The sequence below is a fragment of the Arachis ipaensis genome, chromosome B1 (genome assembly GCF_059453495.1).
Source record: "Arachis ipaensis isolate K30076 ecotype BB chromosome B1, ASM5945349v1, whole genome shotgun sequence".
Lineage (NCBI taxonomy): Eukaryota > Viridiplantae > Streptophyta > Magnoliopsida > Fabales > Fabaceae > Arachis > Arachis ipaensis.
This window is the reverse complement of record NC_142436.1, coordinates 27,465,899-27,486,083: the sequence shown is the minus strand read 5'-3', so window position 1 is coordinate 27,486,083 and position 20,185 is coordinate 27,465,899. Positions and strand designations below refer to the sequence as shown.

At 35.0% G+C, this 20,185-nt stretch overlaps 1 protein-coding gene across 1 annotated transcript; it reads right to left on the bottom strand.

The window, feature by feature from the left end:
* Positions 1 to 1,149: 1,149 nt before the first annotated feature.
* On the bottom strand, positions 1,150 to 7,596 carry LOC110265613 (zinc finger BED domain-containing protein RICESLEEPER 2-like). The gene is made up of 8 exons (XM_088502662.1): positions 6,969 to 7,596; positions 6,836 to 6,883; positions 6,524 to 6,605; positions 5,750 to 5,796; positions 5,527 to 5,664; positions 1,795 to 1,868; positions 1,390 to 1,455; positions 1,150 to 1,218 (listed from the first exon to the last, which is right to left on the bottom strand). Exons 1-8 carry the CDS (start codon positions 7,594 to 7,596, stop codon positions 1,150 to 1,152), a joined length of 1,152 nt encoding a protein of 383 aa, XP_088358788.1.
* Between the last annotated feature and the right edge of the window lie 12,589 nt (positions 7,597 to 20,185).

The window sequence follows — 20,185 nt, the reverse complement described above, 5'->3', positions numbered from 1 at the left end:
ACACAATTCAGAAGATAAACATTAATAAAAACCATAACGAATATAATTTATGTATATAAAAAAATTCGTTGATTTATCGCAATAAAATAATTTATATGTTGGATAAAAAATTTATTTTATAAAAATGTAAGTTGTCATTTTTTAATGCTATCAAAAAGAGAGGACCAAATGCACAAAAAGATGAAAGATTTAAGGATTTGAAAAACATACTATATGACCTTTGATTTTGTTTAAATGCCGATTGAATAAAAAGAGAGAGAAAAAAAAATCGATGCTTGGAATCTCTCATCAAACATGTTAATTTTCGAGATGAAAGAAAGAAAAAGAACGATAAGTGTAAAGCTTCTTTTGCCCAATTTTCAAATCTCTCAACCACTACCTTTTAATTAAAATCCTAATTTAAATGACAGAGAGCACACTATAGAGAACATTGGTTTTTGGTTTATCTTTTATTTTTTTTTCTTTTTTGCTTCCTCTTTTATTCTTGATTGGAATATGTGCAACGCACGGGCGGAAAACAAATGTTGCCAAAATTAACCATCACGAGTTTCTCTCTTCTACCTAACTGTATGCTCTACTTACCCACTGTACCAATCTATAACCTTCCTTGGTACAATGAATAACATTTTACTTTGATTACCACACTCTAATATCAAACTATCAATACATATGATGATCAAGAACTAATAAATCTTTGTTATTTATTCACCGAAATAGCAGCAGCTACAGGATCAAGTTTTCAACAATGAAGGATTCAGATGTAACTTAGTGGATCCACGAACATTCGTGTTGGCCCAAAACAATCATTTCACCAGAAACAGCAAACTCAAATACTATAGAACATGCAGAATAGTGAAGGTGGAAAAAGGAATATAAGAAACAATAATAGAAGTTATAAGGTTATGGCTCATTAAGTCCCGTATCAACCCAAAGATAATTTGGAATTAAAATATTAACAGCAAAAATTTTTACACTTAAACTTTTTACTATAAATTATTGTTGAATTGAATTGGGACTAAGTAAGTCATAATCACAAAAGTTCAATTATTGTTTCTTATATTCTTTTTCGGCCTTAACCATTTTGTGTGTTCCATGCTACTTGAATTTGTTGTCACTGTTGAAGTGATTGTCTCGAACCAATAGGAATATTCACAAATCCACCACTGTTATCTCTGAACCCTTCGTAGTTGAACACTCGATGCTATAGCTGTTGTTGGTCTGGTGAATTAATAACAATTATTTGCCATCACATGGCCACCAAAAATAATGATAATTGGATATTATAGTATGGTGATCAAAGCAACATATTATTTGTGGTATAAGAAAAAGACATGGATTAGTATGACTGGTAAATAGAAATTACAATTGAGTAGAAAATAGAGAGATCACCTCCACTACAGTGGATGATTCTCTTTCTCCTATACCCTTTCTCCATTCCATTCCTTGTAATTTCACCTATAAATAAAAGAAAGATTAAATTATACTTAAAAATACTAATGAATATTCACGAATCAAAATTAAAAATGTTAATGTGCACAAAAAATATAATAAAAAAACATGGTACTTTAAAAACGTCACCAAGATCGAATTCTTAAAATTTAAAAAAATATATACATGCAAATAAAATGATTATATATTTTTCAAATGAAATTAGAAATACATGTATAATAAAAAAATATCTAAAAAAAGAAAACAAAACAGTAATTAGAGTAATTATTTATATTACAAATACACAAAGAATAATATCTTAAAAATGATTCACAAAGACATAACCAAGGAGTAACATTTATTTACCTCAAATCTCCGGTGGACGTTCTTCTCCCAAGACAACCTGCTCCAATAATTCGTTGGATCCGACAAAAACAGCACTTTCAGATCAGTATACTCAAATCGCAACATGAAGAAAAAACAGTTAGTTCATATATATTTTTTCTAAAGTTAGAAAAACATATAGTTGAAAATGAAATAAATAAAAGGTAATAATTCAAACAGATTGGAGTAAAAAAATGTTAAAAACACACACAAAAAATATCAAATTAAACATTATTTACATAGACATAAGAAAGAAGTAAAATGATTCACCTTAAACTTTAGGGTTACGGATGGAGCTATGTATTCGCATGTTTCTGAAAATTAATTTTTTGGTTAAAGTAGAATAATAAAAATAAGGATAAGTTTTTTACTCATTTTATCAAAACAGAGTTAAAAAAAAAGGCGGAATTGCTACATAAACAACCAAGAAGAAAAGAACTTAAAAATCATAAAAATAGACAAAGAACAAAATAAAGAATAGTAAAAAAATACATAACAACTTTGCATCAGTAATCCAAAAAGTAAATGGTTTACGATAAAATATGCATCGATAAAATAAATACTCAATAACATAAAAGAATTTTATATGTTTTTCAACTTTTTACAACATAAGTTTTTTATTAATGAATTGCATAAAATTGTATCATTTAAGAATGAGAAAAATAGGATTCAAAATTAATAAATATGACATCACTAATAAAAAGATTAAAAACTGATTTAGTATCAACAGTGAAAAAAAATAAAGATCTAATATTTTAATATAGTTAAAAAATTCATCTGTAAGAATCCCTATTTTGAATATGACCAACAATGAAAACTAACAACTGGTCTCTACATGAACTCTATATTATAGTGTTTTCAATGTCTATGTTATTATGCACTGACTAAGTTTGTATGTATAAGCTTCATAAAAAATTTGCTAGTCTTTGTGAGTATAGAGAACTTCATGGATTGCATCGTCTAGCGCCTGCTGCTGATCTTTTCATTATGACATGATGCAAAATTTTGTTACCTATTTACAGTTTACATATTAAACATATATTGAAAAAATAGATTCAGTAGTAATTGGGTAAAATATACTGAATACACCATTCATTATATTCAAAAAAAAAACTTATTGTGTTTCCATAAACAGTGACAATGAGAATAGGGTTATTAATATAAAATATATAGTTAAACTTACTCTACAGTGAATAAACTAATCATGAATGAAAATCATGAATTTAGAGAATGTTTGACATACATCTCAAATGTATATGCATATATACATTGACAATGAATTATTTTATAGTTGCATATATTCATTGAATTTAGTTCCTTTATGAAATGGGGTATATAAACAAAGCTATGAGAAGCGATAATGAAAAGATTCAGAAACAACTTCCCAAAAAAAATAATAATAAGTAAATTGTTTGAGTTTAGTTACAAGAGCCTGAAAAATATGGTAAGTGAATGAACTTATTAACCCACTCAAAGACAAATTATTAACTAATGATTTGTTATGCGTATAATGTTAATACAACTCCTTGTGTTTTAAAATAACAAAATTATATTCTATGTGGATTCAAGCAATTATCTATAAATTGATGACATTCTGATATACCTTAATAATATATGATGTCCTAAAAGGGTTTTTTTTTGTTAATTGTTATTTATAATTTTGTGCCATAAATGTCAAAATTGTGTATTAAGAGAATTGCGTATTCACTCTCAAGTTGACATGAGAGCTAATAAGATCCAAATATTTTTGAAATTACTATATCTAATAAAACAAACAAACAATCGAATAGAAAATCATGACTGATTTTGTAGTGTACATATAGCCTTGCCATCATTTTAAGTATATGCATTAATAGCAACACTAATAAAAGAAGATAAATGCATGCACCAAAAGAAGAAATTATTGATGATATGATACAATTGAGAAGTGTCTTAAAATTATTGCTAACACAAACATATAGAACAGGTAACATTTTAGAAAACTCACAAGACATAGAAATGATTGTTTCGGGTGTCACAATGTCAATGCTAAAATAATCAAAGATTAGTGCACATTTCCATTTAACTCCTAACAACATTTCTTTCTAACCTCATGGGTAATGCTCATGCTAAACTAAGGTAACAATGAGTATTTATAATTCAAAAAGTAAAAAATAATTTAATAAAGGAAGAGCTGACAGCTAGAACATTTATTGCAATGAGAGTTAATTATCCCCACCCCCATCTTTTCCTCCTCACTGAAGATAAGACAATGCAATAGCAGGACCGAAATAGTATGGATATGATTCCAATTAGAAATTGATCGGCTAGCTGGAGCTTTGAACGAAGATAGCAGCCAAACCTATGGAAATGGTATGCTGATAGTTAGCTGAAACAGAGAGTAGAATTTGCAAGTGCCGATGAGTGAGAAATCAAAATAAGCCATGCATATTATAAAATGCAACTTAGCAAAAACATGAACAAACTCATTGTATATTATAGAATAGTTTTCTAAACATCATAGAAACTAAAGGAAAAAAATATTAACAGAACCAAAATTCACAATTATAGAAGTGAATCACATTAGTTTTGCAAAGAAATAACCTAACACTCGATTTAACTTTTTAAGTCAATACAAATTCAAATAAACAATTACTGGTGACAAAAAAGATAAAGAATAACATGAGAATTAAAGACAAATAGCAGATATCCACCAAAAATTTTTTATTGTTTAATTGCATAAAATTATATCATTTAAGATTGAGGAATATAAGTTTCAAGATAAAAAAATATGCCATTCATAATTAAAAAAAAATTAAAAACTGATATAGTATCAACAGTCAAAATAAAATAAATATCTAGAAAAGATAAAAACTTAAAAAAATAATAGCCTTTCTAAAATAAATAACCAATCAGATAAGAATTTAAACATGAGACGAACCAAAAAAGAACAAAATAAATAATAGTAACAAAACACACAAGTTTTCAAAATACAACCTAACGAATGAAACAACTGAAATTAGACTCTATAAATTGGGAGAAAATATTTCTTACAGAAATGAGAGAAGTATAAAGAGAAAACCTATAAATAAGGGACAAACATAAATTTGACTGTCAAGAGAGACGGTTAAAAAAAAAGAAAATAGGCAAACAAACATGCATTCATAAAATAAATGCTCAATAAACGATTACAACTCAACTAACACTATATTCGTATACATTTTAAAGAAAATAAGAAGGCACCTAATAAATTACCTAGTTTAATACCCAAGAAGAAATAAGGCCGAAATAATTATAGGATAAAAACCCGATGATGACTGGTGTACAGTTATATATAAATAAGGTACAAAGGATATTTTGACTCTCAATAGAACACCATAAAAAAAGGAACAAAAGTGCATTTAAAACTCAATTTGGTTGCGACAAAAAAAAAGACAAACAGAAATAATGAAAATAAATAGTAAGGAACCAGGTAACAACTTCTCAAGATACAAAAAGAGGACGACAATAGTTAGATTTTAACCATATCAAATTTTATAGGTTTTCTCACTTTTTACAACAAAAGTATTTTATTATTCCAAAGGCATAAAATGATATCTATTAAACATCATGGAAAAAGCAAAAAGGATTTAAATATGAATATACAAATTTGTTCAGTTTTAAAAAGTGATTTTCAGGTATAATAAGACAAAACAGACACAACCTAAAACTTGAAACTAATTAAGTTTAGCTTACATTCATGTTCTCCCCATTTGCCATCAGAAAGTTCCTTGTAAAGTATGCGGCCCAATTGCAAGAACCAATCAACTGTCACATCTTCAGCAACAATACCAAGATCGTCCAAAAGCTTGCTCTGGGCAGCGTTGCTCACATCTGGAAATGCAAGAAGAAGCATTACTTAGCAGTGATAACAACAAAGATCATAGTCTTTCAAACAAAAAAGCTAAAAACAACATACCAAGCGCATTCTCCTCAATAAGCACAGATTCGCGGTACAGTGGATGGCTGCAGCAGGTGTTAGTCCACACAAGAGGGAAGATTACCTTTGTGCCAGATCATTGCTTCATAAAAAATAGAGAATCTCAGTCAAGACATCGAATTATAGAGAATAATATTCGAAAAGAGGCATCCAAACATACATATGTTGTAAGACCCAGAACTTTTGAAAAAGGGTGATAAACCCATATTTTATGATGTATTTTGTGCTCAATTTAAGTGATTTATTCAATCCTTCACCCACTTATTCATGTAATTTGCAAGGTTTTACTTTCCCTTCCTTATTATGTAATATATGTAAAAAACATGTTTCCTATGCTTTAGAAATATTAAAATTAATCATCCTTTATTACCATTTGATGCCGTGATTTGTGTGTTGAGTGCTTTCAGGCTTTATAGGGGAGGAATGACTTAAAGGATGGAAAGGAAACATACAAAAATGAAAGGAAAGCACAAAAATGGAGTTTTGAAGAAAAGGGCAGCGACGCGAACGCATGGACGAAGCGGCCGCGTGCCCAGCGCGAAAAGGCAGCGACGCAGACGCGTGACTGACGCGGACGCGTGCCTTGAGCAGAACGCAAATGACGCGTACGCGTGAGCGAAGCGAACGCGTGATAAGGAAAACTCCCAGATGACGCGACCGCGTGACCCACGCGTAGGGGTGGCAGTGGGGCGGGTAGGGGCGGGTTTTTGCCCTACCCGACCCCGCCCCGCCGTCCTGACAGGCATATACTACCCGCCCCCATAACTACCCGCGGGTAGTAAATAGCAGAACCCGCACCCGCCCCTGCGGGTACCCGCCCCACCCCGACCCGCCCCTGTAAAAATTAAATATTTTAATTTTTACCTATTCATATATAAATTAAGACAAAAATTTAAAATTCATAGATAAATTAAAATACAAACATAAAATTCATACAATGTCATTAGCTAAAATAACTTGAAATTAAGAAAAAAAGATATTATTAGATTACTACAAATTTAACACCATAATAAAGAAATTACAATATTAGATATAAAATGATCTTCAACCCTTATTCTTGATCACTTTCAACATCTTCATCATCATTAAAAGTTTGCAAATCAAGATTTAAACCTGAAAATTAAAAGAGATAACAATTAACAAATTAATTGGTACTATGAAAAAAATTAACATAAATGAATATTAATCAATATATCACCTTTACTTCCCAAAGGTGCCCACAACCAACTTTGGCCACACATCAAAGCTTCAATTATGTCTTGTTTGAGCTTTGCACGATGAGGAGAAATCACACGACCACTTGTACTAAAAGCAGATTCAGAGGCAACAGTGGACACCGGAATAGCATATATATCCTTAGCTATTTTTGCAAGAACTTTAAATTTCATCTGATTGTTCTTCCACCATTTCAAAACATTAAAGTTAGGATCATTTGGAGGATGAATTTCCTCCTCAAGATAATGATCAAGCTCAACATTCACATATGAACTCCTTGTCATTTTTCTTCTTTTAAGATACACCATGTAATCATCACCCCCAAATAAACTTGCATTTCCACTTTCATTAAGTTCTTTTGTACCAACACCAACACCGACATGTGACACATCAGAACTCATTTTTTGAGTGTATTCATTAACCAACTCATTACACAACTGATGAATTCTATCAACTTGCTTGGAGCATTCTGTTGGATCTGGATACATTTTTTCAAATTGAAACTCAACCCCAACCATCTTGTACCTAGGGTCTAAAACAGCAGCAACACCCATAATGCCATGAATTTCATCCCAATACTTATCAAATTTCTTCTTCATGTTAGATGCCATATTAGCAATTAACGGATTAGTAGAAATTTCCCATTCATCCAATGACACTTTTATTTTACAAACCAAAGTAAAATAAAGATTAGCAGTCGGAAATTTAGACCCAAAAAACAGTTGAGTAACATCATAAAACAATTTCAATCTGTCACATATTTCCTTCGCAAGTTCCCATTCCTCATTACTTGGCACAGTTTTATATTGAGGTTCCTTCTGCCTTAACCTAGGAAAGACAGCTTTATACAACAAAGCAGTTTCTAACATCAAATAAGTTGAGTTCCATCTAGTTGGGCAATCAAGAACTAATTTCCTAGTAAATGAGGTCGCTGTTTTAGCACACCAACTCACAAAAGTTTCGGTCCTTTTCTGTGTTGCAGTCCAATACAATACACTACTACGAATCTTTTCTATACTTTCTTTAACAATACTTAAGCCATCCTTCACAATCAAATTCAATATATGAGCACAGCAATGCATATGTAACAATTTACCCCCCAACATCAAGAATGAAGAATCCAAACGCCCCAACAGTCCATCTATCATAGCATCATTAGTAGAACAGTTATCCAATGTAACAGTGGACAATTTTCTATCAATGTTCCATTCTAACAATATTTTCATCAACGTTTCAGTGAGAACTTCACTTGTATGGGGACAAGGAACATAACAAAAGCTGAAAAGATTAACAAACATGCATGCATTTTTAGATTAACCTAGCTCAACATATGAAAAGAACACAATGTATAAAAGTTTATAAAATATTTAAAGTACCTCAATAGGCGCATATGCAACTTCCACGAAGTATCAATATAGTGAGCTGTGACAACCATGTATCCTTTTTCTTGGTTGGAAGTCCACATATCACTAGTTATTGCAACTCTACTATCATTTTCATCTAGTTGAAGGGTTAACTTCTGCTTCTCGTCCCCATACATCTTCAAGATGTCTTTTCTGATAGTGTTTCGACTAGGCATTTTAAAAGTTGGTTGCATTGAAGCAAAAGCTCGCCTCAATCCATGGTGGTCCACACAACTCATAGGATACTCATGCAAAATAATCATCTCAGCAACACATTTTCTTGTAAATGAAGGATCAAACACAAAACCATCTTCATTCACTTTTTGCTTTTGTGATTGTTTTGACAATGATTCAACAATTGATGATTGCCTAGAGTTTGCCACCTTTATTCTCTTGCAATATCGATCCACATGGTTCCGCAATGACTTGGTACCATTCCTCGGATTTGCACTAAGCACATTCTTGCAAAACTTGCATTTCGCCTTCCATTCTCCTTCAACTTTCAAACGATCAAAATACTCCCAGTAAGCACTCTTAACATGAGTCTTATTGTCACCTTCATTAGGAGTTGATCCTTCTGGAGTTGAGACATTATCCGTTGCTTGTGGAGTTTCTGAAGTTGGATTAGCATTACTTTGAACTTCAACTTCATTATCATTTGGAGCAACACTGTTGCTTTGTGTGTCTTCTCTAGCATTACTAGCCATGAAGTAATTTGAAAACACCTATATCAATAAAATTAAAATACATGAGGGTATAAAATTAACATAAATCATATCATAAATGCATAATTACAAAATTAGAATAAACCAAATCAGAATGCTAATTTTAATACTAGATTCATGTATTAGTGTTGGTATGAGAATCATTTTATAAATTGTCTAAATACGAGTGTTAAGAAATGAGACTCACTCTTTTATAAAAATTGAAACATGCTAATTTTGAAGTTACTATAGAACATACCCAAAAAATTTTACTAACTAATTTGAACGTCGCTCATCTAATAGAATAGAAACTTTAAAAAGGTTCATTAATTAGGTAAGGGTGGTTTTTTCTTTTCGTTTTCTGCCAGGAGAAGTAGTGGTAGTTGACAACCAATTAGTTCGGTTAAATCAAGGAAAAGCTATCACCTTATAGTTTAGTTTAAGCTGATAATAATTCTTGAATAACCCAAAATCAAGTGCTTTCATGATCAGATTGACATTTAAAAATTTAACAGCTTTGATTATACTAGGAGAGATCAGAGTGCTAGAAGGAATATCCCTGCTGCTCATATTGATATCTTACCATCAAAGTTCATGCAGATACACCATTCAGGTTAAGGTTATAAAATAATTTAGAAGCATTTAACTTAAGGTGAACCATAATCATATAAAAGTTCATGATAAAGAAGAACCAAGATAAAAGCTACAAACTTTAGCACCAAAAAGGAAAAGGGTCATCATTAGAAATGTTAATACTTACTCCAAGAATGCAGTACCAATCAATGAAAGGTGGCTTATTAGTTTTGTTAATTGTTAGGGACAAGTCTATGAACACATACAACAAAACGTGTGGAAATTGAGCAAATCTTCAATACCAATTGGCTTTTGTAATCTGATTCTTGTCCCATTTGAGAATAATAATAATAATCTTCTTTTATTTTTACTTTATTTAATCTGTTGAGTTTTGAAAATTGTCAAAATTTAAATTGAACTTAAGTTTGTTTTGGACTTTTGGTTGCAACTAATAAAGAAAGCCCTGCAACTAAAGGATTGCAAGCAAGTGAGCAACTGATGTATAAAAGTTCAAGCATTTTTATAGTATTTCAAGATGTATTTCAATATTAACATTTCACTTAAGGTGGACCATAATCATATAAAAGTTCATGATAAAGAAGAACCAAGATAAAAGCTACAAACTTTAGCACCAAAAAGGAAAAGGGTCATCATTAGAAATGTTAATACTTACTCCAAGAATGCAGTACCAATCAATGAAAGGTGGCTTATTAGTTTTGTTAATTGTTAGGGACAAGTCTATGAACACATAAAACAGAACGTGTGGAAATTGAGCAAATCTCCAATACCAGTTGGCTTTTGTAATATGATTCTTGTCCCATTTGAGAATAATAATAATCTTCTTTTATTTTTACTTTATTTAATCTGTTGAGTTTTGAAAATTGTCAAAATTTAAATTGAAATTAAGTTTGTTTTGGTTGCAACTAATAAAGAAAGCCCTGCAGCTAAAGGATTGCAAGCAAGTGAGCAACTGATATATAAAAGTTCAAGCATTTTTATAGTATTTCAAGATTTATTTCAATATTAACATTTCACTTAAGGTGCACCATAATCATATAAAAGTTCATGATATTAACATTTCACAGAAATACTGAAATCTCTTCCTTTAATCCTTTTTCTCTCCTTGTTTTTTACGGTTATAGTAGCAATGTAGCATTGCTTTCCAAAATTTGAAATTCAACAACTAAAGACTTATCCCACTTGACAAAATCAGCTACAGAATCCAACGATACAATATCATAAATCAAGTAATTTTCACTTGAGTGAACAATTCTATTACGAAGCAGGAAAGTATAATTTTTTATCTGAAATCTGAGTACCAACCTAACAACCTTGCGTATGAAGCCTCGGTTCGGAAAACGAGGAGGAGGGCCAGGGCGGGTGCAGTGAGCTGGTAAGGCAGAGAAGAAGCCCTGAGAACCGGGAAATACTCCGGGAGCAAGAAGTGTGCGGAGACGGCGGAGTTGTAGGCAACGATAGCGGCGGCGAAGGTTGTGAATGCAAGGACTGGAGGGAGCAAAGACAGGACGACACGGGAGGAGAGGGTCGACCGGAGGTGGCGGAGGGAGGAGCGGTGCTGAGACGAATCAGACGATTCGACGAGTTGTGACTTGCGAAGATGGTAGAGACGACTAGACGAGTTGAGCAGAGGAGGAGCGACAGGCACAGGCGGCTTGAACGAGTCGCGGAACTGGAGCAGTTTCGACGGCAAGCACTGGGTTGAACTGAACCGAGGCGGCGAGGCTATGGTCTTGTAGAGGAGAAGAGCTGAGGAAGAAGGGGTTGCTAACCCTAAATCCCTAATCGAGTTACAAACTGAGTGGCGGTGAGAACTAAAGGCTGAAGCTAATCACCAAAAAATTATATATATATATATACACTCCGGGGAGGGTAGGGGCGGGTTTAGCCTGAACCCGACCCCGCCCCGCCCTCCTCATCAACCCGCCACGCCTTAGACCCGCCCCGCTCCGGGTCGGTTTTAAACCCGCCCCGACCGGGTAGGGGCGGGGCGGGTACCCGCGGGTACGGGTACTGCTGCCATCCCTACCCACGCGGACGCGTGACAGACGCCACGCACCAGAAACTGCAGAAAACGCCCCCAGCGACTTCTGAAGCCCTTTTGGCCCAGATCCAAGACCAGAAAACACAGATTAAAGGTTATAAAGTGGGGGAATGCATCCATTCATAGGGGGGATTCGATTATTCACTTTTCATAGTTTAGATGTAGTTTTTAGAGAGAGAGGTTCTCTCCTCTCTCTTAGGTTTTAGGATTAGAATTCCTCTTAAAGGAATTAGGATTTCTTATTATTTCAACTTATTATTTCAACTTCCTCTCAGGTTCAATATTCCTTTTACTTTATATTTCTCTTTTACTTTTAGATACTTTAATGCTTTTATTTAATTACTTATGTTGCCAAATTGGCTTATGAACCATTCATGTTAGGATTTTCTTTATTTGATATAAATTGAGGTATTTTAGATTTATGATTCTTATTTAGATTTTTATATTCTTGGCTTTAATTGATTAACTGGAGGTTCTTGAGTTATCGAACTTATCGTGATTGTTAATTGTTATTTTTGCTAATTGAATTGAATTCCACTAACTCTAGTCTTTCCTTAGGAGTTGGCTAGGACTTGGGGATCTAACTAATTAGTCCACTTGACTTTCCCTTGCGTTCGTAAAGGTTAACTAAGTGGGATTAAACTCAATTCTCATAAGGATAACTAGGATAGGACTTCCGAATTTCATACCTTGCCAAGAGTTTTATTAGATATTAATTTATTAATTCCTGTAACTTATTTTCCTTGTTTAAACCTTTCAAAACCCAAAAACACTATTTTCTATAACTAATAATAAGAACACCTCCCTGCAATTCCTTGAGAAGACGACCCGAGGTTTGAATACTTCGGTTTATAAATTTTATTGGGTTTGTTACTTGTGACAACCAAAATGTTTGTAAGAAAGGATGATTGCTTGGTTTAGAAACTATACTTGCAACGGAAATTTATTCTGAATTCTAAACCGCCAATCATTCGTTCTTCAAAATGGTGCCGTTGCCGGGGAGTTGCAAACGTGTGCCTTATTATTGGTTATTGTAAATATTTTTTTCTTTTACTTGTTTATTTGTTTTTGTTTTTCCCTTTTATTTCTATTAGCTACTATAAATTTTCACCCCTCTCACTTTGAGTTTGGTTCTAAATCTGTTGAAAGGAGTGGAAGCTATAACAGGAATATGCATCAAGGTCTAAGCAATCAAAGATGGATGGAGCCAAGAGGATCTGATCAACCCTTTAGGCAACAACACCCTCCAAGATATCATGGGCAAGGACCACTCAACAATGCATACCAAGCTGATAGATATGGTGGACCCCTTTGTATTTACCAACAAGCCCTACCCTGTGCTTATAGACCATCCTCTCAACGTAGCTTTGAACCCCCACACTCACAAGTTCCTTTTCACCATTCACCACCGTATGACCCTTATCCACCACAATCCCAATCCAATTACTCCCAAGAACCACCACATTCTTATTTTGAACCCTCTCCCCAACCAATGAACCCTCATACCCACCCCAACCTCCTATGGATGAAAAACTTCGTGTTCTTCTTCAAGGGCAAGCGAAGATGCAAAGGGACGTACTGGAACTCACTATTGCCTTAACCGAGGTAGTAAATATAATAGCTTCCCGACATCTGAGCACTCAAAGTACTCCCATGGCTACATGTGAAGAATCTAAAGAAGAGCGTAGCATGAAGGAGACACTAGAAACTTCGGTGGACAATGAGGAGCATGGCTTTGTATTGGAACAAGTAGTGGAAGCCATGATAGTTGTAGAGGAAGAAGTGGTTGAAGATTTGGGAGATGCTGAACCTCCATGGGAATCGAGAACTGTAAAGGATTCTGCTGAGAAGTTCGAATTTGATGCCAGGAAGGATAGTGCACAACCTCCAATGCATATACCTTGTGAAAAATTGGACGGAACAGACCAAGAAGTTGATTCCATGGGCAGTGATGATCATGAATCAAGCTCTCCTAGTCACGAACTTGCATCCGCAACTGAACTCCATGAGCCTGAAGAACCTTATCCAAGTGAATACGAAGATGACGTCGAGGTAGATTTCTCTCAACCTCCAACGTATGACTTGAGTGACGAGGAAGACATAGAAGACTTTGATCAGGACGTAGTTGCAGTTGAAGAATTTTGTAAGGAAGTGGAGGAATTTACAGAGGAATACAAGGGAGTAGGGCTTACAGAACCACTGGAAACACCTATCCCAAGGCCATTACCACCTAATACAAGCTTCAAGTGGGTACAATCCTTAACCTTTATCTTTACTTTTCCACTTGAATATGGTTTGCTTGAAATAGATGGCCAGCTTAGAGCTCTCTGCGGCTTTAAGAGTAAGAGGGAAATGGCTCGTACTAAGAGCTGGTGTGCAAGATTCAATAAGGTTCCACGCTTCAATTCGAAGTGCACGGATTGGTATCAAGTTCAATTGAATGGGTCTCGGAAGACGTTTAGCCATCTTGGTGAGAATATAATTTCTAAACCGTCCGGATGGAAGAATATAGATCAAGACAAAGACAGATTTAAAAGCAAAGTTTGGGATCCTAGAAAATATTCTAACATTCGTCACCCCGGGATCCTAAGAATCTGTTTGAAGCTGCTCAAAAGCTTTACATGCCTAGTTTGGGACCCCGGAGGCTGTTGGCATTCCAAACATTGGTGGAGATTTCTGGATGAATTTAAGCATAAGCCACCATAACAGGAAGCTCATCAAATGTCCAACTTAAGGACTTTAACTAAAAGTGCTAGGTGGGAGACAACCCACCATGGTATTATGCTTCTGAAATGAATTATTAAAAAGAAAATTGTTATTTAGTCTTGTTTCTTAAGAAAAGTATTATATTTCCCTTGTGAACAAGTCATTTAGATGAAACTTATGCTTTAAGACTGTTTTAAATGTGAAAAGGGTTTATGCCTTTGAATTGATTTGAGGGTTTCAATTAGAGAAGTTTTCAGTGACTTTGAAAGAACCTGAACGTCTATTGACAAGTTTCATTCTAAAATAATTTGGAAAAAGTTTTAAGTACTCTTTGAGTTCTTAATGTTGCAAGACTAAAACAATTTTTGAGCAGTTGAAACGCTTTAGAATTTTCCATGGAGTTGAAGCTGGTTTTTGTTTAAGTAAAGAAAATGGCTTTGAAAAAAGTAATTGATTACATGACTCGGTTTGGCTTAGATCCTATTTTATTAGTCAAATCAGGAAGCCAAGGTTTTAATGATTTTAAGTGAATTTGAGGAAATGAGTTATGTTAATCTCCCCTAAAGACTCGAGACTCTACCGAGGAACTTTCGTTATAAAATCCCGTTGTTGGATGGAGGATTTCGAATATTTCCAAATAAACCTTTAATTTCCATGGTTTTGAAAGTTTTGGAAAGAGGATGCTGAGAGTGGCGTTGTTTTAAAAAGGACTTTACTTTGAGTAAAAGCGGCTTATGAGCCTGGGATGATTTGAGAAATGAGAATTTTAAAGCCAAGGCTAGAAAGGATTAATTTTTGAGAAAAAGTGATTTATGGCTTAAATGCTGATTTTATGAATTTGATGATGTTGAGTGGTGGAAGTGCTACTTTGTTATGAGCCGGAATGGCTGTGTATGATATTGAATTATGGCTGATTACCGAATGAGTTATGAGCCGTATGGCTAACTAAGAATTATGAATTTAAGCTGGATGGCTGAGATGGATGTTGATTCATGGCTGAGAATGAATGTATATATGCTGAGATATTGATAATTGTGATTTTGCAATTCCACTATCTGAGACACGAGTTCCCTAGAAGAAAGCAGTGGCTAGCCACCACGTGCTCCAGGTGGAGACTCGAGACTCTGTTGACCCTATGTCGTAAGGGTGGCCGGACACTGTGAAAGCCCCGGATGAGCTCGGCCCCGTGAATATACACCAGTGAGGGTGTTGGATATGGATTATGATTATGATCATGATAATGATCGAGAATAACTCGAGTTAGGGATGCACGACAGAGGGACAGTCCAATGGTTAGATACCAGGACTTGTCGGGTTGGCTCTATAACCGACAGATGATATCATCAGCCACTAGGACAGGCATGCATCATATACATCTATGTGACATTGTTTGGGTGTGCATATTGTATTTGGTTTGCCTTTGTGACTACTTGTGATTAACTGCTAATTGTTCTACTTGCAATAACTGTTTGTTTGTGCTTGAATCTTCCTATTTGTGTTTGCGACTGAGACTCTGTTGGACTGTGGTGATTGGTTGTTGGTTGGAGTGTTTGGGCCTAGGGCCGTGGTTGAAATGTGATGGACCGATGGTTGGTTTCGGTTTTGTGTTTCTGGTTTGAAAAAAAAATATGAAAGGCTATTTTGGTTCAACATAGATAAACCTTTTTGAAATGCTTTTGAATTTTTGAGAATTAAACAGTTCCTCTTTCAGAAAAGATTTCAAACTTTACTTTTATTGTAAGCCGTTGTTTTTTGAAAAGAGGCATAAGACGGTTATTAATCGCTGGTACGATTTACCTTCACGTATCCTATAATAGTAATTCCCAAAAACTCTCTACTGAGAACCCTTTCGAGGATGATGTTCTCACCCCCCTATATTTTTCCCCTTTCAGGATATGGGCGCAGAAGTCACGAAGAGTTTATTTAGTTGTTATTGAAATGCTCTGTATTGCTTTAGATTATTATTTATTGTACCCTCGCCTTTATCTTGATATATTCTGTAAGAGGGATAGGGATTGTATTGGCTAATGCTTGTAATATATATATATATATATATATATATATATATATATATATATATATATATATATATATATATATATGTACTCTTTATGAGTTTTTGTAAGTTGTATGGTATCTATGGATGTACGTTATCGAACAAAAGTATTTTTGGATCGGTATTGTGGTTTAAAGTTTTAAACAGGCTCATATTTTAGTATTAAATAGTATAAAAGTCGTCGTAATGTCTGAGCTATCAGAGTCACGCAGTCGGAAGCGTGAGCTTTGGTAGTTAGGGTGTTACATTATGGTATCAGAGCGGTCTTTCCTGTAGAGCCTAGGGAATGGACCAACTATGCTTCAGTTGCATACTCTAAGTGTCTGTCATACAATAGTCTTGTCGAATGACGAGAATTAGAGCTTTATGCACATGACGATCTATTGATTAACGCTGTTAGTCTTGCATTGCATAATTCCTGATATTAAGTTTGGCCGGCTTAATACTAGTGAATTATGTATATGAGAGCATTAATGGGTTTTCATAGATGATATACGAGTTTTGAGCAAAGCGAATCGCGGGTTTTGGGAACGTTAGAAACTATTTCTCGAGGCTATTCAGTGGTGTGTGATAAACCCATATTTTATGATATATTTTGTGCTCAATTTAAGTGATTTATTCAATCCTTCACCCACTTATTCATGTGAAATTGCATGGTTTTACTTTCCCTTCCTTATTTTGTGATATATGTGAAAAACATGTTTCCTATGCTTTAAAAATATTTATTTTAATTACCTTTTATTACCATTCGATGCCGTGATTTGTGTGTTAAGTACTTTCAGATCTCCTAAGGTAGGAATGATTCAAAGGATGGAAAGGAAACATACAAAAATGGAAGGAAAGCACAAAATGGAGTTTTTGAAGAAACTGGCAGCGATGCGAACGCATGGACGACGCGGCCGCATGCCTAGCGCGAAAAGGCAGTGACGCGAACGCGTGACTAACGCGGACGTGTGCCTTGAGCAGAACACAAATGACGCGTACGCGTGACCGAATAGAATGCGTGATAATGAAAACTCCAGATGACGTGACCGCGTGACCCACGCGGACGCGTGACAGACGCCACGCACCAGAAACTACAGAAAACGCTCCCAGCAATTTCTGGAACCCTTTTTGGCCCAGATCCAAGTCCAGAAAGCACAGATTAGAGGTTATAAAGTGGGGGAATGCATCCATTCATAGGAGGTTGATCATTATTCACTTTTCATAGTTTAGATGTAGTTTTTAGAGAGAGAGGTTCTCTCCTCTCTCTTAGCTTGTAGGATTAGGATTCCTCTTAAAGGATTTATGATTTCAACTCTTCATCAGGTTCAATATTTCTTTTACTTTATATTTCTCTTTTACTTTCAGATACTTTAATGCTCTCGTTTAATTACTTATGTTGCCAAATTGGCTTATGAACTCTTTATATTTTTGGATTAATTTCCTTTTATTAAATGCAATTGAGGTATTTCAGATTTATGATTCTCATTTAGCTTTTTTTATATTCTTGGCTTTAATTGATTAACTAGAGGCTCTTGAGTTATTAAACTTATCGTGATTGTTAATTAATTCCTCTAATTGACTGAAATTCCACTAACTCTAGTCTTTCCTTAGGAGTTGGCTAGGACTTGGAAATCTAACTAATTAGTCCACTTGACTTGCCCTTGATTTTGTAAAGGTTAACTAAGTGGGGTTAAACTCAATTCTCATAGGAGTAACTATGTTAGGACTTCCGAATTTTCATACCTTGCCAAGAGTTTATTTTATAGTTATTTATTTATTTTTCTTGTCACTTAGCTTAAATTACCTGTTCATTATCTTAAAAACCCCAAATTTACAAGACTCATAACCAATAATAAGAACACCTCCCTGCAATTCCTTGAGAAGACGACCCGAGGTTTAAACACTTCGGTTATCAATTTTAAAAGGGGTTTGTTACTTGTGACAACCAAAATGTTTGTAAGAAAGGATGATTGCTTGGTTTAGAAACTATACTTGCAACGGGAATTTATTCTGAATTCTAAACCGTCAATCTTCCTCTCTTCAAAATGGCGCCGTTGCCGGAAAATTGCAAACGTGTGCCTTATTATTGGTTATTGTAAATTTTTTCTTTTACTTGTTTATTTGTTTTTGTTTTTCTCTTTTATTTCTATTAGCTACTATGAATTCTCACCCCTCTCTCTTTGAGTTTGGTTCTAAATCTGTTGAAAGGAGTGGAAACTATAACAGGAATATGCATCAAGGTCTAAGCAATCAAAGATGGATGGAGTCAAAAGGACCTGATCAACCCTTTAGGCAACAACACCCTCCAAGATATCATGGGTAAGGACCACTCAACAATGCATACCAAGCTGATAGATATGGTGGACCCCCTTATATTTACCAACAAGTCCCACCCTGTGCTTATAGACCATCCTCTCAACGTAGCTTTGGACCACCACACTCACAAGTTCCTTTTCACCATTCACCACCGTATGACCCTTATCCACCACAATCCCAATCCAATTACTCCCAGGAATCACCACATTCTTATTATGAACCCTCTTACCCAACCAATGAACCCTCATACCCACTCCAACCTCCTATGGACGACAGACTTCGTGTTCTTCTTCAAGGGCAAGGGAATATGCAAAGAGGCGTATTGGAACTCACTACTGCCTTAACCGAGGTAGTAAATATAATAGCTTCCTGACATCTGAGCGCTCAAAGTACTCCCATGGCTGCATGTGGAGAATCAAAAGAAGAGCGTAGCATGAAGGAGACCCTAGAAACTTCGGTGGACAATGAGGAGCATGGCTTTGTATTAGAACAGATGGAGGAAGCCATGATAGCTGTAGAGGAAGAAATGGTTGAAGATTTAGGAGATGCTGAACCTCCATGGGAATCGAGAACTGTGAAGAATTCTGCCAAGACATTCGAATTTGATGCTAGGGAGGATAGTGCACAACCTCCAGAGCATATACCTTGTGAAAAATTGGACGGAACAGACCAAGAAATTGATTTCTCAAGCAGTGATGATCATGAATCAAGCTCTCCTAGTCATGAACTTGCATCTGCAACTGAACTCTATGAGCCTGAAGAACCTTATCTAAGTGAATATGAAGATGACGTCGAGGTAGATTTCTCTCAACCTCCAACGTATGACTTAAGTGATGAGGAAGACATAGCAGACCTTGATCATGACGTAGTTGCAGTTGAAGAATTTTGTAAGGAAGTGGAGGAATTCACAAAAAAATACAAGGGAGTAGAGCTTATGGAACCACTAGAAACACCTATCCCAAGGCCATTACCACCTAATACAAGCTTCAAGTGGGTACAATCCTTAACCTTTATCTTTACTTTTCCACTTGAATATGGTTTGCTTGAAACAGATGGCCAGTTTAGAGCTCTCTACGACTTTAAGAGTAAGAGGGAAATGGCTCGTACTCAGAACTGGTGTGCAAGGTTCAATAAGGTTCCACGCTTCAATTCGAAGTGCACGGATTGGTACCAAGTTCAATTGAATGGGTCTCGGAAGACGTTTGGCCATCTTGGTGAGAATACAATTTCTAAACTGCCCGGATGGAAGAATATAGATCAAGATGAAGGCGGATTTAAAAGCAAAGTTTGGGATCCTGGAAAATATTCTGACATTCGTCACCCCGGGAGCCTGAGAATCTGTTTGAAGCTGCTCAAAAGCTTTACATGTCTAGTTTGGGACCCCGGAGGCTGTTG